The sequence below is a fragment of the Amaranthus tricolor genome, chromosome 6 (assembly GCF_026212465.1).
Source record: "Amaranthus tricolor cultivar Red isolate AtriRed21 chromosome 6, ASM2621246v1, whole genome shotgun sequence".
In the NCBI taxonomy this organism is placed as follows: Eukaryota; Viridiplantae; Streptophyta; class Magnoliopsida; order Caryophyllales; family Amaranthaceae; genus Amaranthus; species Amaranthus tricolor.
The window spans coordinates 26396199-26423815 of record NC_080052.1 but is presented as its reverse complement, the minus strand read 5'-3'; the positions used below and the strand labels follow the sequence as shown (position 1 = coordinate 26423815).

Here is a 27617-nt window from a genome sequence, read left to right as displayed (position 1 = left end):
ATGTTTACCTTCTTTAATTTATATTCACGTTTTTTTTTCTTTTAATATTATCTAAACAATGTATATGACTGTAGCTATTTTTATCAAATACTCTTATTGTAATTTTAGGGATACTAAGGATTTAACTACCAATATGTAAATTAGATAAAGAGTGTATATGCATTATATTAGCTTTTAGATCCGACCGTCTAAGCGTTATAAAAAATAATTTGAGCGGGCGGTTTGAGCCCCTAATTTAATTGCCTTAATTTGTAGTTCTTCAAATCCATTCACCTTTTTTTTACTTTTCCTTTTACTCTTGTGAAAGTTAATACTAATGCTCCTAATTTCCTAAGATTTTTGTTTTTTATTTTCAAGATTTCTACGCTAATCTTGCATTGATTTATTTCGTTGAAACTATTCAATTATAATTATTTTTTTTTGCATAATTGAAAATTATAAATAGTTATTTGTTAATATTAATATAATTTATATTAAGATTAATCAATTAAAATCTTATTTGAGAATTAAATATAAATTAAGAGTAATTAATAAATATAATTAAATAGAATAATAATAATGAATAAGAAAAATAATTATTATTCCTTATGTACTTTGACTCAAATATGTAAAAAATTATGAGTCAAATTCTAGAGGGATAGAGGGAATACTTATTAGTTATTAATACATGTATCAAATGTTAAAGGAATTTGTTAATATATTATTCATAAGTTCCTCAACAATAATATCAATTGAAGGACAAAATTTTTAATATAATCGCTTGGGGTATTATGGCATTGTTTGGTAATTATCTTTTAGCTAGTTTATTGACAAATTAATGACTGGAATAATAAAACTATTATTTAAAATATTTTTAAATCTTTTTTAATAAACAATCAATAATTTATTTTACCAGAAACAACACATACAGTAATGAGATTCAGTACAATCCATTGGTTCTCAACTTTTTACCAAAAAATCCATTGACCAAAATAAAGTCAACGTTTCTAAAAATAATGTAACAGTCTCTACTCCAGCAGTGACGTATGTGCTTCGGTAGCAATCTCCCCTGAAAAATGAAAATCAAAGTAGGGCCCATATTATTACTATATTGAATTATCCGTTGCAGCCCTTATACGTGGCACAAAGGAAATTATTCACGTTTTATAGGTGCATTGAAACAGAGTTTAGATACGTAGTTGTGATTAAAAGAAGGTTCTGGTATATATTTTTAAATAAGAAAATAATGTAAGATAAATAGGACAACCGAAAATAAAAATTGATGCAAATTCATTAGAAATAGGAGAACTATAAAACTAGAAGTAGTGACATAGAGTACGAGTTTAGAAAATGACCGCTTGTTGGAACTGTTGGCTAAAGTTAGTACTGACCGGTTTGATTAGTTAAACGTGTATCGATAAGCTAGTAATTTAAATTAGTCGTCATGAAGATCTTTGATAATTTTTTTAAAATTATTTGCCGTTTATTAAAGAAAATAGAAGTAACAAGCTAACATCAATGAAAATAACTACTATAATCAGCTTTTTTTTCTGATTTTGGCTGAAAAATTGAACACTTTCTGTTTGACAATAATTTTACTATCTTTTAACCTTATCTACAAATTTATCTTTTCTATTTATCTCCTCTACTAATTTATTTCATTTTTTCTATTTTTTAATTCAATCACAAAATAATTTCACAACATTAATTTGGTGTAGTTTCGAGAAGACAAAAAAAATAATCACTAATCGATAGTAAGTAAATTTAGTTTCAACAATTGTTTATTCGAAATAAACAATAAATGAGTTTATTTTCAGCAAATCGAGTAAAATTTAGTTTATTATTGACAATTTATAGTTCTTGAACACTATGCATATACCATGTTTTTTTAATTGAAGTATTTTGGTCATTTACATGTTGTTTGTCATTAATTCAATATTCTTCATGTTATTTTTATTCAATTTGATGTTCCCATTTGGTTTATGCATATCTTTTAAAGAATATGTTCGAAACTCAATATTTATAATATGAACTATTTTATAAAATGTCATAAAAAATATTATATATATATATATATATATATATATATATATATATATATATATATATATATATATATATATATATATATATATATATATATATATATATATATATATATATATATATATCAAAGCAAATATAATAAAATCTCAAATTAATCATACATTATACTAAAGAGAGTTTGTCAAATAAAACTTATTTATTAGATAAAAAAAAATGACATGACATTTAATCTTGAGTAAATTAGAGATTATAATATATGACATAATATATTGTTGTCAATTTTTAAAATTATAGAGTTAATTTATACATATAACTGTCAAACTGAGTGTTTCTACTGCGTAACATTTCTAGCTTTATTTTTTAATATCATATATATATTTACATATGTCGATGCTAAAAAATTATGCATTACACGAATTTCTACGCTTATATATATATATATATATATATATATATATATATATATATATATATATATATATATATATATATATATATATATAATTTGTAAATAAAAAGAAGTCTCCTATATGATTATCAGTTTTGACAGACATAATAAAAAGTCATTACATCAATTCTTCTAGAAACATGAAAAAATTGTTACTAAGGAAAAGTATACTACGGGTTTCTACACTAATATAGATAATTTGTAAATAAAAAAAGTCTACTACTTTTTTCGTTTTGAAATACTCACTACATGATATTTTTGACACTATTTATCGTTCAAGTTTTTTTATATATTACGGCTAATGTGTGAGAAAAAACATAATTAAGTGGGATCTTATTTAAATTATCTAATCACATACTTTCACAATATTAACTTTTTAAAATTTTTAGTTATGCATAATTAAGTTTATAAATAATTAAATTAATACATTAAATTACGTAAAAAAATTAAATATAACAAATATAGTGTGGAACAAGAAATCAAGAATACATGAGTATCAGTTTTGACGGATATAATATGAAGTTATTACATCAATTCTTCTAGACACATGAAAAAAATCCAATGAAAAAGTATACTACTACTATCGTATTATCACTGCTGATGCTGTTACCTTCTCGAATCTCCATTATAAATTTGAAAATATGGAATTATCTTAATTTGTAGATTTTTCTCCAACTTTTAGACTTGGTACTACATTTTTCTTTGAACTAACCGTCAGCTCACTTAAAAAGTATTATTATTAGGACCATTTATCACATATCAACAAATAAAGATGATATACACATTTTATTAGTTACACAAATTATTGTGAGAGACCATTTTTAATTTGACCGATAAATTATATATTTTTAAAAATATTATAAGTAGGCATTAAGAATGATATAAGTAAACATTTAAGATATTAAAAGTATTCATTAAGGATATGATAAGTAAGCATTAACAATAATGCAAGTAAGCATTAAGAATACGATAAGTAGAAATTAATCTTTAATAGGCTGAGTTTGAGATATGTCTTTCGAAGAGACGGTCTCTCATAAGACTAGTTGTATTAGTTATTGAAGTTCTTCTTCCTATTGATTTATGGTCTTGGGATGGTACGTACTCCTTGGTTTATAAAGTGTATGCACCTCGTGTTTTCCCCAATAATTGTTGGCATTCACAATAAGTCCAGCCTAATATAACAACTATATTTCTCATAAAAATACATTACATTTTTAAATGTTAGTTGTATATATGCGTAAGGTGTTGGATCAACGATATTAAAGACATTTAATGTTCAAAACTAAAGGCCTCAAACAGTCCATTAAGTGATTTATAAAAATAAATAAATTATTTGACGGTTATTTATGCTCTTGAGTTTTTTGTGATGAAGTCATGAAGGGAAAACATGTTACTATTTACTTTAGGTTTGAAAATATATTAAGACCTAAAAATATTTGTAATACGTCTCTATTTTTCGGAATTTGCTACTAATATATATATATATATATATATATATATATATATATATATATATATATATATATATATATATATATAGTGGAGGAATCCATTAAGAAGGGGTTGAAAATGAGAATGGTAAAAAGGACTATACACCCTTGATTTCACTAAAATAAAAAAATATATGGTCACAATGGAGTTAAAAACTCATAATTGTAAAAGTAACTATGTTACACGGAAAGATAACTATAAGATAATTTTTAAAATATTGTTAATTTATAACATAGTATCATTTTTTGTATATATAGTAACCAAACAAATTCAAACAAAAATTCTTCTCACCCTTCTCATTTTAAAATCCTTCTTAAAATCCTTCTTATTTGATCACATATATATATATATATATATATATATATATATATATATATATATATATATATATATATATATATATATATATATATATATATATATATATATATATATATATATATATATATATATATATATATATATATATATATATTACTAGACTTATGTTCTTAATTTACTTGGGTGGATATTGGCATGACTTAAACGAAATTCGAAAATTTGAAAAAAATAAGATTATTTAATAACTTAATTCCCAAAATAAGCTTCGGAAAAACTTATTTCCCAAAATAAGCTTTCGTACATCCAAGCCTAGCCTCGGGTAAAATCGCTGTTACTAACAGCGAAAGAGGGAAAAAAAAATTAAAAGCCCATAAGTCGCTGTTACTAACAGCGACTTTGGCCTATTTATTTTTCCAGCTTGCTTCCTCCTCATTTCAGTTCACGCCTTCTCTTTGCCATTTCGACACTTACGAGCTCTCTTTCTCCTTGCACCATTAATGTAGCAGGAGCGACACTCTCGTTACATAATTAACATTAATAATTATACTTAAGATAAATAATGCGGAAGTGTAAAACGCCGAACTGCTAAAAACCATTTGAAATAAAAAAATGTTCAAAACACAAGTAAAAATATATCTTACAACTGAGAAAATATAAAATAAGGTTTACTTAAATACGATAAAAAAACATAAGTACAATATAGTCATCAAGTAAAATCATTGAAGCTAAGTCCTCGATAGAATAATTAAAGTTGCGGCCTGGATCGAAACCTGAGCTAATTTTTTTTCCTGCAAAATACTGTCATCCATAATACGGATGACAGCCGATTAAATCGGTCAGCGATAAAGCCGAGTACAATTTTCTCAATAAGCTTATGATGCGATAGTTAAATCATGCTTACAAAATAATCATCAAGCACAATATAGAAGGTTATTACTCATTATTGACCTTTACTAAGCCATTAAGTTACATTCTCAATACTTGCAGAAGTTCATTACTGCTACTAAATACTTGGTAACCTTAATGCTTATTTAATCAAGTTCAATTAAGCCTCATAGCTTTACCATCATAGCACATCACAAGATCACAACAATAATGACAACTGATATATGTAAGGGTCTGGTTAGGTGAGGACCGTAGTCCTAATTCCTAACTTTGGTGGGAGTCGTCACTCCTCTCAATACTGTTATGCTCGAGACTTCACAGGATGGGTTTTTCTCGGACCCCCTGTCTGACACCGCATTTTACGTGCCGGCTAACACGGACGCCGGGATTTTACATGCCGGTCCATGGTTCGACGTTACCTTACTATCAGAGTCATACAATCAATATCATGCAATATCAAACAAGACTCTAAACCGAAATAGTTTACATTCTTATAAGTCAAACTTCCACTAGTCAAATTTTTGACAATTCTACCCTTTTAATAGAAACAAATTACTAGTATCTAATAAATTAATATTAATTAAATAACAAATTTTCGTAGCTATACTAAGATTCCTGAGGCTAAACTAAGTCATTATTGTGTCATAAATAATCATAACAGTCAAGGGTAATATTTCTAAGTACTTAATAACATATTTTATCAAATAACTAGTAAAATAGTAAAACGGATCTATCATCACTATAAAAATAACATAATCCGACAAATTATTAAGGGTCCAAAATCTATATGAAATGAGTTTTAGAGAAAAACAATGCTAAGCATTTTAATAAATTTGTTTGACTATTTTACCAATAAATCGATTAAAAATTTATCAAAACACCAAGATGATATGGAATCATTTTAAACACATAAGTTTATTTAACTAGTAAAATTCATATATATTTATATTATCATATTAATCAAAAATTTCCATATATATGACTCTTTTTTCGAGTGTCCCAAAAGTATTATTGTTTTGACAAAAATATCACTAAACTGGATATGACTTTAATATTACCATATAAAGTTTAAATGACTAAAATAAGATCATGTTGATCATGCTTTAATATTATCGAGTAACCATAAATAAATATCACATAACGAGAGAGTTAAGAAAATGTGTACCATTTTCCTCCGAAGGTGGTGCTAAACCAAGTAAGAGAATAATAATAGGATAATAAGAACTTAAGGAAATAAGCTCCAAAAGAGAAAGTCTTCAAGGTTCCAAGCTTCAAAGAAGTAGATCTTCAATTACCCAAAAGAAAATGATATCCAAGCTCCAAAAGATAATACTTGACTTTTCAAAAGTTGATGATTATTGGCTTAAGAAGTGATAAGATCAAGCTCCATCTTCATTTGATTCTTCAACAAATAAAAAGGGTATAAAGTTAGTAAGATGTTAATGAAGTGAAGATATAAGAAAGAATGGTAGAAAGATTTGATGATGGGGGTGCAAGTGATCTCATGGCTAAGGAGGGGTATTTATAATGGGTTTTGGGCAACTTTTTAGTTCATAAGATTGTATGAAAAAGAAGGTTAACTTGTGTAAGTGATTTAGAGTGTGTAAGTGAATGTGTAAGAGTTGGAGTGTGTAAGTGGATGTGTAAGAATTTGGAGTGTAGAAGAAGGATAACTTGTGTAAGGAAATGGTGATAGCTTGTGTAAGTGATGAACATTATGGATTGATGTAGAAAGGATTTTGATTCATCAAATTTTTGTTCTAGTTTATGCTAGTGAAATGTTTTAGATTAATGGGAAAGTATGATTAAGGTTTGATTATGAAAATATGATAGTTTACTTAGAAAATTTTAGTTAAAACTATACTTAAAGTTAATAAGAAAAATATAGTTAATTTTTAGGTATAAAATAATTAAATCAAAGTTGTAAAGTTAAAATGATAAGTAGTAAAGTTAGTTTAAGAAAACGAAATTTAAACGTAACGTTTTAATAAAACCGTAAATATAATATTAAAATTTTACTTTTCGTAGTATAAAATAATAAAATAATATTTTAGTGCTTATAAAGAAATTTAAGAATATATATATATTTTTAAGTTTAATATTTGGAAGAAATTACAAAAATCGGAATAAGGTTTAGGAATTAAAGGTGATTTGAATTAGATAACCAAAGGATTAGGAATTCGAAAAGAAATTTCGGAATAATTAATCGGAAGATTAAGATTAAGAAATTTGAGCCTGTTACAATTAAAATCAACTTCAATCCTTCAACTAAACTCATCAAATTTCAAGTTTGTACCAGTAATTAGTTATTTCATCTTCCTACATTGACGTAAGGTACTAATTTTTTGTGTTTTTTTCCATATTCGAAAAATTAGGGTTTACTTGATTTTAATGAACTTTCACATGAATGTAGGTTTTTAAACTTCCAATTTACTAATTCTTGTTCATCTACAGCTTATTGAGGTACGTTTTTACTTTAATTTTTTTTTATTTGGTCTTGATTTTAAAATGTATGGTGATGTTGATTTTTGTATGTATTGTTGTTGAAATGGATTCATTTCGTGTGACTGTTGTATGCTTTTGGAATGGTTCAATTCGATCAACTAGTAACACATTGAGGACAACTCTTGAAGGTCTTGGGATTGTGATACAACCTACACCGACGAAGGATAGTTTCAAAAGGGTAAGATGTTTGATAACAAGGATGCGTTGTTGGACGTTGTTAGATTGTATCATATTCGTAGGAACGTTGAGTACCGAACTGAGACTTCAAATCAAACCGTGGTAGTCTTGAAGTGTAAGAGAGGGCGTGGTTGGTGGTTTAGGGTTAAGAAGAGCTCCTATTCACCATCATGGGAGATTATTACGTATAAAGGGAAGCATGGGGGTTGTGTATTAAGTACTGAAAACGTGTCAGCTGGGCACATTCATTTGACATCTTCCGTGATTAACAATCTTATTAGAAATTGTGTTGCTCAAGATCCATCAATTAAGTTCTCTGTTGTGCGTCAAATGGTGAAAGACCAATTCGGTGTCGAAGTGACCTATAAGCGGGCATGGTGTGCTAAACAGCAAGCCCTTCTGTCCATCTATGGTACATGGGAAGATTCTTATCCTCTTCTTCCACGCTTCTTGAAGGCATTGCAAATTTCAAACCCCGGGACCGTAGTTGAGTGGTTCTTTAAGGAAGATAATGATGTCGGTGTGTATGTCCGTCCTAGTATTAGAACTTTCCAACGCGTGTTTTGGGCTTTCCAACCTAGTATTGAGGGATTCAAGTATTGCAAACCCGTTATTACCATTGACGGAACACATTTGTATGGTAAGTATCGCCATACATTGTTAACTGCCATTGCCCAAGATGGGAACAAGGGAATCTTCCCGCTTGCCTTTGCCTTGGTCGAAATGCCTTTGCCTTGGTCGAAAAAGATTGCATAGCCGCGTGGTCTTGGTTTATGACCTGTGTTCGTAAGCATGTGATGCATAGTCCAGGGTTATGCGTTATTTCCGATAGACATGCGGGCATTCTAGCAACCATGGAGGAGCCGGAATGGCAACCTCCAAACGCCCATCATAGGTTTTGCTTGCGGCATTTGTTAAGTAACTTCAACCGCCAAATGGGTAATGTGAAGTTGAAGAAGATGTATGGAAAGACTGCAGAGCAAAGACAACCACATAAGGTCGTCGAGGGATTGAAGGCCATTGGTGTTGCTAATCGGGAAGCACTTTTTTGGATTGATCAAGTTGGTGAAATGTCTAAATGGTCAATATGTCACGATGGAGGGTATAGGTATGGTGTTAGTAATTGGATATGGATTCACGTAAGTGAACTTTCAAAAAAAGTATAAACATTTATAAATTGAGAGTAAAACTTACATAGAGCATCATTATAACGACTATTTTCAATTTCCTAATGGCTATTTTTCTAATTAACAACGGCTACTTTAGTTCATAAAAAGAAAAAAAAAATAAAAACCCATAAGTCGCTGTTAGTAACAGCGACTTATGGGTTTTTAATATTTTTTTTCCCTCTTTCGCTGTTAGTAACAGCGATTTTACCCGAGGCTAGGCTTGGATGTACGGAAGCTTATTTTGGGAAATAAGTTTTCACGAAGCTTATTTTTGGAATTAAGTTGTTAAATAATGTCATTTTTTTCAAATTTTCAACGAAATTCTAGGATGGGCTCATGAACGCACGCCTTTGGCAAGTTTAGTAGAAATGTAGAATCGACAAAAATAAAAATTATATTCTCTTATATTTATTATTATTGTTTTATTTGATTTTTTTTCATTTATCAATGCACATTTTCAATTATAAATATCTCAAATTGTATTTCATTAAAAAATATAAAATATGGATTTTAATAAAATTTATATGATAAAATATTAAATAAGATTTCACTTAATTTGTTTTTAACTTATAAATTAACAATCAAAATACAAATTTACCCTGATCGATTAATGATATCAAAATTAGGGCTGAACACGGTTTGGTCTAAACCGTAAACCAAACCGGACCAAACCGTAATTTAAATATTTGGTTTGGTCTACGGTCTAAATGGTCTGGTCCGGTTTTTTTTTTTAAAACGGTTTACGGTCCGGTCCCGGTTATAAAATTTTAAAACCAAACCGGACCGGAAAACCGTAATAAAATCAAATTTTAGGGGATTAGGGCTGGGCAGCTACTCAGTACAGCAGTATCGCATCACCTCTCCATTTCTCTCTCTCTCTCTCCAGACATATGCATCACTCCATTTCTTTCCAATGAAACTACTTGTCGGCTGCATTTATTTCTAAGAAGTTTCCTTGATCCAACGTTGAGTTTCAATTTGCTCAGATCCCAGAAATTTTAATTTCCAATACAAATCATGTTTCTTTTTGATTGGTTTTATGGGATCTTAGCCTCTCTTGGGTTATGGCAAAAAGAGGCTAAAATCTTGTTCTTAGGTCTTGATAATGCTGGGAAAACTACCCTTCTTCATATGCTCAAAGATGAGGTCCTTCTCTTTGCCTCTTTTTTCATTGATGTTTTTCTGATCTGAGTAACTTGAATGTGGATTTTTTTTTTATCTTGATTACTTGATTTTCTGTTCAAATTATTTAATTATGTAGTTGCCCGTTTCAATTTTTACTGGATTTTTGTTAGGGAATGATTGGATTTTTGAATGCCCTTCTTTTGTTCATGAATTTTATAGGAAATGATATTTTTGGAAAAATTTTCAACTTTTTGGAATACCCATTTAACTGATCAAGGGAAAATTAATAGTTTTTTTTATTTCTCATCTCAATTTTATGAATTATATCAGGGATAGATTCAATTTGGAATGCTCATCTCATGTTAATGAATATTCTTGGAAAAAATTGTGATTTTTGGAACCTATTTGTTAATCAAGAGGAATTGAGAGGAGCTTGTGACAGTACTCATGAACTCCTAAATTTAGTTTTTGATTTTATTTTTCTGTTGAAAACTAAATTTAGTATTTTCAATCAAGTTTGAAGACTCTTAAGATTGTTAATTACTCTTCAAGTTTTTGATTTTATTTTTCTGTCGTTCTAATTCCCAAACCGAAAAACCCTTCTACAGCCTGCTTTGGATTTGATGATGTATTTTGTCTACAGATTATCGTTTATCTTAGATTCTCACTCAATTAAAAAAAAAAAAAAAAACCGTAGACCAGACCAGACCAGACCGTTTTAGAACGGTCTTGTCTGGTCCGGTCTGGTCTTTTGACTGGTCTGAAAAATTTCCAGACCGGAATTTCTGGTCTGGTCTGATTTTTTTTTCAAACCAGACCAGACCGGACCGTGTGCAGCCCTAATCAAAATATCAAATTGAACAATAATAATAAATAGAAGAGAGTCCTATTGAAATTCGAACACCAGTTACATGTCTGTCTACTGTAAATAATGGAGTAATTGCCAAAAAATACTGGATTCAGAGTCCAATGTCCTAACCACAAGAAAATTTTAAAATGTATAAGACAATTTATCAAAAAAATGAACAAAATAGTATAAGCTTCAACTTTATTCCAAAAGTAAGCGTAAAATTTTCAAACCTGAGGTTTGGGGCTGTTCGCAGTTAGTGAATTGCAAACAGGTCAAAAAAGACAAAATAGTTGTTCACAGTTACTAACTGCGAACAACTGTTTTGACCTATTCGCAGTTAGTAATTGCAAACAGCATGCTCCACGAAAACAGGTCAAATAGTTGTTCGCAGTTAGTAAGAGCACTATACGGCTTGAAACAATCCCCTAGAGCGTGGTTTGGGAAATTCACTACAGCAATGAAGAGATTTGGCTACAAACAGAGCAACTCAGACCATATTTTGTTCCTCAGGCTGAGTGGAAATCAAATTCATGCCTCGTGATCTATGTAGATGATATGGTGATTACTGGAAACGACTCCAAGGAAATTGATCGCCTCAGGAGCAAATTATTCCAAGAATTTGAGATGAAAGATTTGGGACAACTGAAATACTTCCTTGGAATAGAAGTTCTAAGATCAAAGAAGGGGATATTTATCAATCAGAGAAAGTACATTTTAGATCTCTTAGTAGAAACAGACATGTTAGACTACAAGCCAGCAGATACTCCTATGGTAGCTAATCATGGTCTACAAATCGTTGAAGGGGCAGAAGCGCCAGATCAAGATCGTTATAGACGGATGGTGGGAAAACTGATCTACTTATCCCACACGAGACCAGATATTGCCTATGCAGTAGGGATTGTAATCAAGTTCATGCATCGACCTCAAGTGGAACACATGGCAGCAGTCTTGAGGATCTTGAGATACTTAAAGGGAACCAGTAATAAGGGAGTTTTCTACTCAAAGAATGATAATCTTGATCTCATTGGTTGCACAGATTCTGATTGGGCTGGTGATAGGGACGACAGGAAGTCCACCTCAGGATACTTCACTCTTGTAGGTGGTAATCTAGTCACTTGGAAGAGTAAGAAACAGAAGGTGGTCGCTCTGTCCAGTGCTGAAGCAGAATTCAGAGGGATAGCAAAAGGAGTTACAGAGATTCTATGGATTAGGAAACTTCTAGGAGAGCTGGGCTTTCACAAGACACGGGCGAGTCTTCTATATTGTGACAACAAAGCAGCAATAAGCATCTCCGAAAACCCAGTCCAACATGATCGAACGAAACATGTAGAGATCGATCGACACTTTATGAAGGAGAAGCTAGAAAGCAAGGTCATCCGTATCCCTTTTATTAGATCTAAAGACCAACTAGCCGACATTCTCATAAAAGCAGTTTCATCACAGGTTTTCAATAGCACTTTATGCAAGTTAGGCATCGGTGATCCCCCGACCTACCTTGAGGGGGAGTATTGGAAAGCAGTTTATGCAGTTTCATCACATTATTAGGCAGTTATCTTTTGTTGTATTAGGTAGTTATCTTTTGTTGAGCAGTTATCATTTGTCAGTTAATTCTCATATATATATATATATATATATATATATATATATATATATATATATATATATATATATATATATATATATATATATATATATATATATATATATATATATATATATATATATATATATATATATATATATATATATATATATATATATATATATATATATATATATATATATATATATATATATATATATATATATATATATATATATATATATATATATATATATATATATATATATATATATATATATATATATATATATATATATATATATATATATATATATATATATATATATATATATATATATATATATATATATATATATATATATATATATATATATATATATATATATATATATATATATATATATATATATATATATATATATATATATATATATATATATATATATATATATATATATATATATATATATATATATATATATATATATATATATTAAACATACATTCCCTGTTATAATAATAAGAAAAGAACTAGAAAAACTCCATTATCATCAAATCTTCAAAAGATAAAAATTTAAAAATGACTTCCTAAATTTTATTATTCTCAAATTTATTTATTCATAATTAAAATCTACATGCTTGTTAACAAATGCAATCTAATAGAATTTCCAAATATTCCAATTCTTTTTGCCGACGAAGTTCTTGATTCTATATGTGTTGCTAAGCCTGAAGCTTGGCGTCTCCCTTCTCAGGTATTGATTTGTGACTATACTTGTTAATTACCTTTTCGGAAATTTTTATTAAAATAATGAAAAATTTAGGGTGAGTTTTATTGTTTTTCTTGTGGGTTTTTTTGATTGTGAGCTTGTTTTCTTCGTCTTCGTTTAAATAGTTTGATTAATTTTGGGATTCGTTTGTTGTTTACTGTGAATTTCTTTATTCAGAACACTATTTTCATGGAAGCTTAGCAATGGATGTACATAAATAGAGTAAAATTTGCACATTTAAATTTTGAATTTTTCATTGCTGTATCTTATCACTTTAGTGGGAATGGAACCGAGAGAAGCCTTATTTATATCAATGGTGGTTTTGAATTGTCATTTTGATGGATTTAACATGTTTAAATTTGTACATTCTCAAGAATCTTGTGTTAGCCTAGTAATTAATAGCTTTTCCATTCACCTTTGTCGTAGGGTTCAATTTTCACCAACTATACGAAGGGTTAATCCCTCTGTCCTGGCCTGTATGGATTGTTTAGCCTACCTGAATAAAAAACGTTACATTCTTAAGTATTTTATATTTTTTGGTGATTTGTTGTTATGAAACATGTCAAGTAATCTGATAATAAATGGATGAGAATTTATGTGTAAGTTGTACATTAGTATACTCTTTGTTAGCACTTAGCAGACGTTCTGAAGATTGATATGTTTTGGTTTATGTAGACGAAATATATTGTTAGGATTAAAGCTTAAGCATAGATGTGTTGTATTCTTCAAATGTTTTTGGAATTGAGGGCTCTTAGATGTCAATTGATTGTGGCTAATACTAGCAGAACCGAGGCATTACTACATATAGATTGGAGTTCTTTTAAATGAAATTCTTTCCTTGTGAAGTAGGTTGAGTGGTCGATCGAGCTAGTGGTGAGCTCTTACGATCAAATATGACAGTGTCGGGTGAGCTGTGTTGAGGGGCAGCACTGTGCAGCAAATTGTCCGGTGTGCTGAGTATGCTTTGCGCTCACACAGTCATGCGGACACAAGAATGGCTTGGCCGAGCAGCTCTTGATGAAGCAGGCAGAGGCTATGTGCATGCTGCTTCTCAGATGAGTAGTATACCCTAGCATCGGATATTTTTTCAGTGAGCAAACGCTCTGTGTATTGAGCAAGGCGTGGTCATTAAGGGAGATGCTCACTCAGAAAAAACAGGTATGTGCACGGCAGTTCAGGTGAACTGATTTTTCGCCCGAAAGAACATATAAAAAACACTTTAGACACCACTTTTTTGTTGACAATTACAAAGTGTACATTTTTCAATACTATGGGCAATAATCTAGCGACTTGTCGTAAGCATAGTTGCCACTATTTTCTTGTCACCCCAAAGGACACTATTTCGAAACATGGCACCGGGACATAAAATACGTGCATCATTGTTTAAAACGTGGCGCAAAGGTTGCATTATTTCGGGCATCATTCAGCATTGCATAAAGCTTAAAAGTATAGGTTGATAGTTTTCAATGTGTGGCACAAAAAGTTAAAACTTTGTGAATCGCTTGGAATTAGACATAGAGTTAAGCAACATGTACTACAATTACATCATAGGATACCTAATATGTAACTAGAAAAGGGAAAACATAACTAAGATAAACCCATTACAACATGCAATTCACCTTGATCACTTATTTAATCTCAAGGTTAAAACGTTATTAACTTCTGATCTATGACCAGCTGGTTCTTCCTCTTGATGAACCTTTAGATTTGAGGAAAGATCCCGTCTTAGTAATCTCACGCAACGGTTTGTCGGTGAACCTTATAAGATTGTACACCATTGCACCGGCTATAGCTCCAGCAGTCGGCGCAATCAGGTAAATCCATACCCCCTTGTAATGGTTTGATATTATTGCTGGCCCTAAACTTCTTGCTGGGTTCATCGAAGCACTTGATATTGGCCTGCCATAAACATGCATATGTTCCCATTTATTTAGCTTTACTTGACTACTTATAGATACGTATAGTTTTAATTTTGCCTAGAATTAAGTATCTTTTGAACAATTCATTTATGGAGTTTCAACCATCAACTTGTTGACCCTAACATTCCGAAACCTCATAACATATTTTGTAATCTATTTTTTTTATTTTTTCTTAAAATGATATTGTATTCTCCGATCTGATGGATATACTAAGTTAATGACTATGACTATGACAATATAAAATATAGATGGATTTTGGAAATAAATTTACATATTTGTCATCTTATATGACCTTGATGACATCAAGGAACATTCATTAGCTTGACATTAGTGTTAAATTAGTGGAGTCAAATAAAGTTTGACATAATAACCCAATAATGTGGAGGTCAATTACCAGTTTACTTTTAATATATATATATGAAAATAAATACTCCTTTAATCACCCCATATGACGGGCGGGTTTGTATTATTTAATAATCACATTTAGTTTATATTTTCTGCATGATAATCTATAAGCTAAAACATAATTAAATGATATTTACTTAATTCATTATAATATAAATTTTATTAATATTAATTTTTTTATAATTTTTAATTATGCATATTAAGAGAGGAGCATATGAATTTTTGCAAACATAGATGAGCAGACGACCACTTACGCAGAAAACAGGACGTTAAGCAATACAGTTGCTCCAATAGCAAGACCAGCAAGTTCTCCAATCTGTGTTGCACAATAACACACTATTAGATAGTCAAATTTTTAATTTAGGCGGATTTGAGTTGATCATCATCATCCCAGTATCCACATAAATCAGGGCTGGAGGCGAAAAATAGTGGACAAATTATATTCGTACCCCTTTTAAGAAAGGGTAAGAAAAACATTACCGCACGGTTATCTGTGGCAACACCAGAAATGACGAACATGAGATAAAAAGTGGTAATAAATTCGACGACAAAGGACTGAAGATCAGATCCAGATGGAGCGCTAACAACAATTTGTGTTTGGTGTCCATTAAAAATGAGCCTTAGTGTTCCGCTTGCAAGTGTTGATCCCACTACTTGACATATTACATATGCTGGCACCTGTTTCATTTACATTTTCTACACTTTTTCATCATCAATATTTTATGCCGCTACAATTATTTATTTTACTACGATGCACATAAATTTCATCACAAAATTTTATGCCGCTATAATTATTTATTTTACTATGGCGCACATAAATTTCATCACAAATTCATAAATAAAACGGTTTTATAGTAAGATTATTCCTATTTGACTGATTCATATATATTTGATATGTTAAAATGATCACCTGTAATTTAAAGATGATCAATTTGATTAAACAACAAATAACCAATGAATACTTTTTAGTAAACATATGCATAATAGCTAACTTAAACAACTAGATTAAACAGTTTCAACTTAGCCAATAACTTAAGTTAACAACTCCAATTCATTGTCAGTTGTCAAATAAACTGTAATTATAGCTATGTTGCCTTGGACAAATGACATACTATACTGATATTACATTACAAACACTGAAAATCATAATGTGTAGATATGGAAAACGGAATGATCTATTTAGATGGACGATACAACCGTAACAACATGCACGATTTAAGTATATTTATTGGGAAGGTATTTAAGATATCACTATAATATTAGCCCAGCTAACACAAAATCCCAATAAAGAGGGAAACTAAATTGATAATATTATATTATTTTATATATTTAAAGGCAACAACATAAATAAAAAATTTCCAAATATGAAAATTTAAGAAATCAATAAAATTAAAAATTTATTTTGATGGTTGCAATTTTAAGATATGATATATATTCTATATAAGGGTTATATTTGTAAATGCAATATATGTCCGTCTCATACAACATACACGGTATTGAATATTACGCTTGAAGTAATGAGGGTTGGTTGAAATTCTAACTCGTGAATTTCTATCACTTTAACTCTAGATACATGTCAAAAAAACTAACTCAATCAAAATCTTAAGTTAATGGCTTACACCCCATAATAATGGAGTATTTATTATATACTTTAAAATTAGACCTGAAAAAAACGGTCGGTCGGACATGTTATATGTCGGATCAATTACGGTCGGGTCATTTTCGGGTCAGGCGATCTGACCCAACCGATTATGACTTATAAAATTCAAAATTTGATTTTTCCATTTTTTATTATTTATGAAACTTTTTTTAATAAAAAAATTATTTCTCATCCCTCTGACATTAATCAACATATCAATTGACACAATATTAAAGCATTATGTGATTGAATTCAAGTTATAAGAAACCAGTAATTGTGATGCTCGTGTTCTAAAGTTTAAATCTCTATGTATAGTTGGATTTGTGAGATACGTGTCACATTAGAGAAATCAGATTTACGATTTTCAAAAAATAGTTGGTATGTCAAGTTCATTTAAGTGTAAGGAAAATAAAATAGTTGATATGTGTCACATTAATACTTATTTTAAAAGACTTGTAAAATGCGCGTTTCATAAAAGTTATTGTGTTTATTAAAATTATAACATTAGATAAAAATGAGGTTAAATATCTTCTCATTTCCTCATAAAAAATATCTTCACAATTTTCATGTTGGAAAGATATACAAATAACTAAGTACTAGGTACGCATTTTATAATTTAGGATAGCAACATTCCTTTTCTAAAAAGCTCATTCAAATGTGCAAAACATTCTTATAGATTATATCTATTTTCTTACTGAAATGTTGAAGAATTAAAAACTCATTTGACTCATTTAACAAGATATATGTATTCAATTAAGATGATTATAACGTCCTTTTTTTTATAAGAAAAATAATTACGATGGATAAAAAGACGCTAAATGTGTGTTTTTGATCTATTGATGAGTTTTAGGGTTTAATTGATATACTCAATATGTTGAGATACTTTGAAAACTAAAATTCTATTTGAAATGAATTCTAACATTGAGATTACTCTAAAAATTGATATTAGACCTGTTAAAAAACGAGTCGGTCGGGTCAGTTGCTGGTCGAGTCATTTTCGATCGGGTAATTATCGGGTCGGTCATGTTTCGAGTTAAGTCGCTTTTGGGTCGGTCAGATTCGGGTTTTGTGGGGTCGGGTCCCGGGTTCATTTTCGGGTCGGATCAAATTTTCCCAACTCTATTCAATATGTAGCAAAAATGTTAAAAATTCAGATTTTATGCAATAATTGTCATAAATTTCATACTTTATTAAATGTTTAGGGCCTATAGAAAAGCCATAGAATTAAAATCCATGTGACATGAGGAAAGAAGAAGCAATTAATTAGGTTGGTGATCAAGTAATAATAGTACAGTGTATGTAGCAGTTGAGAAGTTAATTAATACTTCATTTATTCTTATTGATGTTACCACAATTAGTGTTGTTATTTCATGTTCTCACAATAAACATTCTATATATGTGAATTTTAATATTTATCTCAACATATAAAATTTTAATACTATTTTTATGAAATATATTTATAGATAGATATGGAACCTTAAATATATATATATATATATATATATATATATATATATATATATATATATATATATATATATATATATATATATATAATATTAAAAAAATAAATAAGAATATCAAATGTGAACGTGTAAGGATTAAAAATATAGCCAGTCTTCTGAGAAACCATACGCCTCTCAGACTCAGTCCATCAGAGCTTAATTTTATTTTTACTCTATATTTTCCTGGGCGAATTTAATTAGAAATAGTCTCTTAAAAATACCGTCTCTTATAAAAATTTGTGTTAAAAAATAAAGCTGGGGAAAATCAATAAGGACAAAAGAGGAAAAAAAAGGGTAAAACCTGTTTCCACGGAAATCTACGGGAAGTAGCGAAAGCAATAGTAACAGCAGGGTTGATATGGCAACCCGAGATGTGGCCCACAGCGTAAACCATGACCATAACAGCTAAACCCCACACGATTGCTATCCCAGGCAAAGTTACCACTTTATCTTCATCTAAGTTCACCGTAATTGCTGCACATCCCGCAAATATTAAGAAGTATGTGCCCATCATTTCTGCTATCATCTGCACGTACAAAATATACATAAGAAATAATACTCCTTCCTATTCAATTATCCTAATAGTCTTATTTGACTAGGTACATCTACGGTCTATTAATATCTTTAATTATGTATAATTAAAAATTGTAAAAAGATTGATATTAATGATTTTTGTATTGAAATGAATCAAAGAAGATTTCACTTGACCATATTATAACTTATAGATTAAAAGTAAAATATAATATAAGAGTGATAGATAAATAGTGTTAAAAGTCAAATTGGTTAATAGACTGAATAGGAGGAAGTACTAAGTTTTTATTTTCTTATTTACTCTTTTAGACCTAAAAACAAGTAGTTAAGTTGAAGCAAAAAGTTAAAACAAAATTTAAACTCCAACAACCTAAGTTATGGTTCAGTTCATTTGATTAAAAAAATTATTAATTTTAAATTATAAAGTGTAAATTGTAACAAGTATGAAAATATTCATTTGTACCTAGAATATTGCACCAATGAGATTTTGCACCAAGATTGAAATTTTATACAAAAAGTAATGAAAACATTTTGATTAAGGAAAATTATACTGCTCAGAACTACCCAAGTATATGCACCGTCCGTTAGGACCATCACCATTAATCCATATATTCAATTATTCATATATTTCTATATCTTTACGGCTCGTTTGGTCAGTGTAACTAAATGGTGGTAATGAGAATGGTTTATAGTGTAAAATTTCATCAAAAGTTTTATATTATTCCCATGGAAATGAAGCTTTAATTACACAAATATTTTTTATTTACAAATTTTCATTACCACCTGATACCACATCTTCCAATAATAATGTATTAGAATGAATTTTATGAAGAAAATGACATGATTAAAGTTGGTCAAGCATGACCATCAATGTAACCAATATATTTTTCAACTAAAATTACATTAATTTTTTACTCCCTCATTACCGTTTATTACCATCTACCAAACGGACCTTTAATACTAACATGATTACTTTATCTATATTATAAGTGAGGTAAAGATGGTTAGAATTACCTTCTAACAAGGTAGGTTTAAGGACCCACTACTATTCTTAAAAATTTTTTATTTTTCTAATGCAAAATTTGTGAAAACTAAATATAAAAATTATCTATTTTAATTATTAGGGTGTACTAAAAGAATTTCAAAGTGGGCCACTGATTACCTTCTGCAGAAAAGGAAGAGTGAAGCAAGAATCAGAGTTATTAGTGTTGGAGGGAGATGAGTTTATAGGGGAAACTTGAGGAAGATCACCATCTTTTAAGTTGATGGGTATTTCATGATTATTACCAGTAGCTCTTGCAACTTCACCCATATTTTATTATAGTTAAATATATAATTATAATTAAGCTGGGTTTTAATTAGAAAGGGCTAAGAGGATTACAACAAAACAAGCTAAGGGGATGTCTTGTTTTAGATGAGGGTAGTTCCCAAATCCTAGGGGAAGAAAGCTCTATTTATAAAGTTCTATCTAGCTAGGATACTACAAAGGGATATTAAGTAGGAACTTAGTCAGAAGGAGAGGATTGAATCATTGGATGACTTATTCATAATAAACAACTCGATATGGACTTGTGTTCGTTGGATATTTTCGTGGACCATGATCCTTTTAAGAGTAATATAATTAGCTAGTTTATTCACTTTTTGAATTTTAATTTGTTTAAAACGACTTTAAAATAGCCCAAACTAACCATAATTCGCTTTTTTTTATTAGTGATTCATAAGGAGATTAGTGAATTATGTAACGGTAATCATTTTTATATATAGAATATAAAAATTAAGTAAATAGTAAGTATACATATATATATATATATATATATATATATATATATATATATATATATATATATATATATATATATATATATGGGTGAGATAAAAGGAAACGTGTTAGAATAATAAGAAGAATACAAAATATTATATACTCTTAATTTCAATAAGATATAAAAAATTTAACGTCAAGCTAGGTGAATCAAGAAAATATTGAAGTGTTAGGATATGTGCATTTATTTGTATACTTATTTGGATTATTTTTATACTCCTTTATAATGGTGCTTTATAAATCTTTATATGTTGATTTACTCGATTTTATATTTTTATAATTTACAATATACTTAGGCAATCATCACATATACTAAAGAAACGGTAAAATGTCGTAAGAGTTAGATCCTACGAACCAAAACCCCGAATCGACTTTTCGAGTATGCACCAAAACGTGGGGTGGGCATAAGTAGAAAAAACGCTTGAAAAAGACATGGGCCAAAGAAGGCTTGGGCGACATAAAACTGCCATTTGCTCAAACTTGCACGCTAACTTCGTTATTCTTTCTTCATAAGTTCTCAAATAACAATTTTATAAAAATTACTTAACCCCAAAATAATTACTTAAGTTTGTAAAATAATTATTTTACATATAATTTTAGTATAATTAGGCGTCTACATTATTATTACACCTCACTATTTTAAATAACTATTTTTAATCATTTTAGTTAGATTTATTCAATGTAGTATTGATGCATTTTCTTGCGTAAGTAAATTCAATATTAAAAGATAAAATGTAAATAGATTTCTCGATGAGATTACTTTTTTTTTTCTCCTACTTTATTTTCTTCGAGTATTATATATAGAAGTCAATTTGATGTAATATTGATATATTTTCTTATATAAGTATAATATTGTTTACATATGAATGATGATTAGGACATTTAGTGATGAACTAGCGATGAGTTAGTGACAAATAAATCAAACAAAAAACGAAATTTGTTAAATTATCTACCAAAATCTCGACGCTAATTTTGTCTCTTTCAACGAAGAAAAGTTTTTTAGTTGCGAATTTGTCAGTAATAGCGACAAATATAGCAACAGTCTTTGGTGCATTTTTGATTGACAAAATTCTACAAACTTTTTTGTCATCGACATTGATGGTCATTTTGTCAATTTTTATACGGACTTTTTTCATCCCTATTTTGTTGCAATATACTACTAACCTTTTTTTTTTAAGGTTCTTAACATGTTCAACATGTTAGACTATACAGGGCCTCATAAAGTTGGGGGCCTAAGTACAAATAGCGTAGTATATGTTAAGTGTTTAAAAATATAAAGTTGTTAAAAAAATATCATAATTTTTAAAATTGCACAAAACTTTTAATAAATTTGTCAAATTTTGCTCATTTCCTGTTATCACTAAAAGTTTTCATGGTGAAGAGTTTTTAATTGATGTTTTATACTAGTATTTTTTTTTTGTTGCTTTATAGCAATTATAGTAAAAAAATATTTGATATATATTTGAATTAAAAAATTAAAGGAATTTTAGGCTAAGAAAAGTAAACTAAAGGAATATAGTGTATTAACAATTAACATTAGTTGACACTACTTAGGTTTACATTTTGCCCAAGATTTTCTATGCATGTTGACTGTCATTTGTCACCCTTGAAAATTTGCGGATTGTTGTCATAATGTCATTTTTGTATCATGCCTACGTATCTACAACCATTTTATACACTATGTACTAACATAAAAGTTATTAAAATAGTAAAATTACTTCTTAAATACAGTTAAGTACAATTATTAAAAAAATAATATACACTAAGTTTATATAAAATTTTTACTTATGGATAAGCCTATGACATGGTAAAAGTTATATTGCCAACCTAATATATTTCAATACTTTATTTAGTTTGTTCATGTTTTCTTACTGTATTTTTCTTGTGTAGAAAAATTTTTATATTTTTTTATTTTCATTTATTTATTTTAATTTTTTTTAATATTAATTATACAATTTAAATGATTTTACCATTTTTTAATCTTTGTGCAATATATAATTATCACAATTTTATGGAATGAATGGAGTACTTCTTTCTATTCTAATCAAATATCTCTAATTGTTTATTATCTTAATCTTAAATATCTCTAATTGTGTATTAAAAATAGATATTAATAAAAATATACGTTAAAACAAATCAGATAAGATCTCACTTCAGACTTAGCGATGTTTTTAACTTATAAATTAAGGATAAAATACAACACTTAAAAGTCATTGTTAATAGTGTAAAAAAAAATTAAACATGTGATCAGAATAAAAGGTGATAATGAATTACTGATTAAAAGATTTTCAAGAATTTCTAATAATGATAAACCTAAAATAAACTTTGTACATAATAATTTGGCTAATTGAATGCGGTTCAAGATTTTCAAAATTCCCTACTAAATTAAGAAGAGTAACTAATATAGGGTGAGATCTGAAAAGTCCTCTCCGATGCTTAAATTAAATATATATATAGAATATAAAGGTCTATTGGATATATAAAACTTAAATTGCTATGGAATGCTTAAATCACTTTGAATATGATTTTATTTTTTTTAGGATATGTTTTGTAATTGACTTTGTAAATATATTTTAAACAGATTGAATTGACTTTTTGAAACGACAAATAATAAAATGAGGTGATATATGATCTAAAACTGGCCTTCACTATTTAAGTACTTTCACATAAACAATGAGTCACTTAATTATTTAAATGAAATTTTAAACAACTACTTATATATGCATCTAAAAGATAAAAAGGAAGAAGTAATTTTTTTTTAATTTTTTCCAATTAAAATTAAATCATTGATAGAAGAGTCATAAAATGCTCAGAATTAACGACTATTACATGCGCTCTAAGCGAATGTGATTATTGACCTCTTAATTCTTGTCAATTTTAAGATTAAACCCTTTTAACTCTTTGTTTGATGAAAATTGACCGCATTTCACAATTAAGAAAAATTAAAGGGCTAATTCACTACATTCACATATACTTGCAATTGTTAGAGTATATAACATATTTTAAGGCTCAATCATCAGCTTAAGCATTTGGTTGGGTTGGTTCCTTAATATGAAATCAGAAGTCAACGTGACAAAAGGTCACTAGTTCGAATCTCAACCACCCCTTGTTGAAGTGGAATATTCAGCCACACTTCTAACCCATTGGACTTTCATGTGAGGGGGCGTGTTAGAGTATATAATATATCCTAGGGCCTTAACCATCAACTTAAGCTTAAGTTGATAATTAAGGCTCCAAGATATATTACATACTCTAATATATGCTAGGGCATTTACTCTACACTGTACTCCTATAATAAAAGCTTCGATTTAGATAATATATTGAATTTGAAAAGACAGGAGAAATTGTTAAACCAAAATAATATTCTAAATCAACAAAATCACAATAGTTGCAAGAATATATGAAAATTGGAATTAAATAAAGTTATTGAAATATTAATCAAAATAAATAGACCAAAATAGAAATATTAATAAATTTATAAATATAATAAAAAAAATACTAGAATCGTAGAACTTTGGACTTTAATTCCTATTGAATTTGGATAAAATCATTACGTACATAGCACGGTGAGAGTGGGGATTTTTTTTTCTCCCAAATTGTTCGCCATTTTAAGTAGTGGATTATAATATAAATAAATTATATACAGTGAAAACTGGTAAAAAATATTCAACTTTTTCTTTGCATTGTCAATTATTTTTCATAACGATCTATATTCTCTTTATTGCTTGACAATTAATTTTTCAACTACACATCTTTTGTTTAACTAATAGCAACGTAGACACTATCTAAATAGCTAGAGGAGTTGTGAGCTCAAATTGTTGGTGTTTAGACTAACTAAAAGTATTGACTAATAAATTATTTATGAAGAAAATATTTGGTAAAAATTATTTGATTACTCTTAATTAGTTGTTTATCATAGAAAAATTAGACCGAAAGTCATCTTAAAAACCATTTATCAAATACATTTAGACTTTTTGATCAACTAAAAATCAAAAGTAAAGGAAAAATTACCGTAAATAAAATAACTTTTTATTAATTTTCCTACAATAATACCAACTATTGATTAACCATGAATAATACCAACCTAGGGGGTATTTTCCTAGAATAATACCAACTTTAATTTATTAACTAAGTTACCAATCTTTTTTTGTCTTATAATCCCCTATAGTTTGATTTTTAAAATGTTAGGGATTTTCTAAGAAAACACTCCTTTAAATTGGTATTATTCATGGTTAATCAATAGTTGATATTATTGTAGAGAAATCAACAAAAATTCATATTATTCAGGGTTAGAAAACTAATAGCCAAACACTCAAAAACTACGTCATACCTATCACGTGGTTAATATCCAAATACAAATACAATTGGCAAAAACAAAATTCAAACACATAACCCAATAGTTAATCCAAAAATTAAATGAAATAAAATTTAAATAAATTCCAAAAATAAAATTTGGAAGATTTAAATTATCAAAATAAGCGTCTTTGTGCACGAGTCTAAGATTAGATTTATTCGATGTTACTAACGACGAACAAAAGGAAAACTATGTTATAACGTTAGAATATACAAAAATAATAATAAAATGAACATACTATTTATTTTTTTGTCCCTTTAAACGTTATGATATTGTCTTTTTTGTTGTAGTAATAGCGAACAAAGTTGTGGTAAATATTTTCTCTTGTTCGCTGTCATTAAACTCTTGACTTAGCCTTGGACACTTCTCTTGTTCGCTGTCATTAAACCCTGATTTAGTCTTAGACACTTCTCTTATTCGCTGTCATTAAACTCTGACTTAGCCTGAGACACAAAAACGCTTATTTTAAGAATTGAAATTACCCAAAGTTTATTTTAATTTTTCGTTTTAAATTATTTTATTCCATTTTTCTAGCTAATCACACTAAAGAAGTATGCAATAATAATGTCGGGCTTATTAAATTTTGGATAAAATCATTACTCCTTTGTTTCATTCAAAAAGTAAGAAGTATTTAAGATTTTTATGTAAATTTTTTAATTCAAACGTTTTAAAATGTGTGGGGTTGAAAAGTACATCTATACACGAGAGCTGTTTTTCCTCCCAAATGGATGGCCTTTTGAGGTAGTGGATAATGAACTATACAATAGATACTTGTTAAACAATTCAATTCTTATTATACTCATTTTTACTTGTGAATTACTTTTTGTTTTTAACATTTAAATTTTTATTGTAAAAATTATTATCATTTGAATTTTACACTTCAGAAATTTCATTATAACAAAGAATAATTCTAATTTTAATAAAAAACATATATTAACTAAAGAACACGAAAATAAATAAGTACTAAAAATTTAAACAATAACATAGAAAGTATTAGGTGCACAAATTTTAAAGTACTCTTTTTTCTCGTAAGTATTAACTTATTTATTTTCACTTTTTATTTTCAAAGTTATCCATTTATGATTAAATTTAATAAGTTTATTATTGAATTTATCTATTTTTATTGTTTGACTTTCATTAGTAAATTTGTTTTACAACACTATCCATTTTCCCATCATAACCTACACATTTTTTTTCTACTATTTGGATAACAATTCTAACTTTAAAATACTCAATTATTCTATTTATAGTAATGGAAGATATGTAGGTAATTGAAAGAAAAGATGGTGGTGAATATGAAAATTTTAGTTGATTATGAGTATGAGAGAGAGACATCCTTGTATTTGTTTTATAGTTATTCTTCGACCAGATTAACTAAAATCTTATATGGCTCAATTCAATTCAAAATAATTTGTAAATATATAAAAGTCAAAATCTAATTGTCAAATATTTATATATATTTAAAAACTAAAATTGACCCGACCTAACATATTATACCCAAACATTATCCAAATGAAGACTTATACAGTTATACGTACCATTTTAGCATCTCTAACTTCCACTTAATACCCAAAACATACTCTCCTCAAAATAAATAAATAAATAAATAAATAAATAATAAAAAAATTAATTATAACCCAATAGCCAATCACACTATAGAAGTATGCAACGGTAATCAACAATGTTGGACTTATTTAAACTCATTATCGTTAAAGCTTGGGCCTTTGGAGTCAACACGCATGCATTAATGCACCATTTATTTTTGTGATTGACTCCATCTACTTATTATTATTAAGAGATGGTAATGGTAATTAAGGCGTTATGGAAGTATGCCATGTTTGAAGGGTTCAGCATATTCTTTATTTTCACTCATTTCACACCACCATTTATGATCCAACTAACCCAAGCTTTTTCTTTTGGTGCATCAACTTTCCTAGCTAGCTAGAACCTTTTCTCCAAGTAGGAGCCCATTTATGGTCTCCATTTGCATTTATTATTGGAAGATCCTATTTTATGTCGGCTATAAGTCAAGATTTTTAAAGTTGAAATCTAAATACTTTAATGTACAATTACAAAGTTTATATAAATTAAAGTATT

At 28.5% G+C, this 27617-nt stretch overlaps 2 protein-coding genes across 2 annotated transcripts in view; both read right to left on the bottom strand.

Annotated features, from left to right (window-relative positions):
• LOC130815718 (uncharacterized) overlaps positions 1-27617 on the bottom strand; it is a 102186-nt gene that overhangs the window by 58796 nt on the left and 15773 nt on the right. The gene's annotated exons all lie outside the window — the stretch shown is intronic.
• On the bottom strand, positions 14818-20814 carry LOC130814951 (aquaporin NIP1-1-like). The gene is made up of 5 exons (XM_057681249.1): positions 20510-20814; positions 19118-19342; positions 16153-16350; positions 15927-15988; positions 14818-15247 (listed from the first exon to the last, which is right to left on the bottom strand). The coding sequence occupies exons 1-5, from the start codon at positions 20657-20659 to the stop codon at positions 15016-15018; spliced, it is 867 nt and encodes a 288-aa protein (XP_057537232.1). The 5' UTR covers positions 20660-20814; the 3' UTR covers positions 14818-15015.

What these genes read in the sequence shown, in the direction of transcription:
- LOC130814951 (XM_057681249.1), bottom strand. Translation starts at nt 20,659, where the DNA reads ATGGGTGAAGTTGCAAGAGCTACTGGTAATAATCATGAAATACCCATC. An exon ending in GTAGATTTCCGTGGAAACAG is followed by an intron (nt 16,351 to 19,117) that starts GTTTTACCCTTT and finishes TAAATGAAACAG; the next exon opens with GTGCCAGCATATGTAATATG. An exon ending in TTGCCACAGATAACCGTGCG is followed by an intron (nt 15,989 to 16,152) that starts GTAATGTTTTTC and finishes TGTGCAACACAG; the next exon opens with ATTGGAGAACTTGCTGGTCT.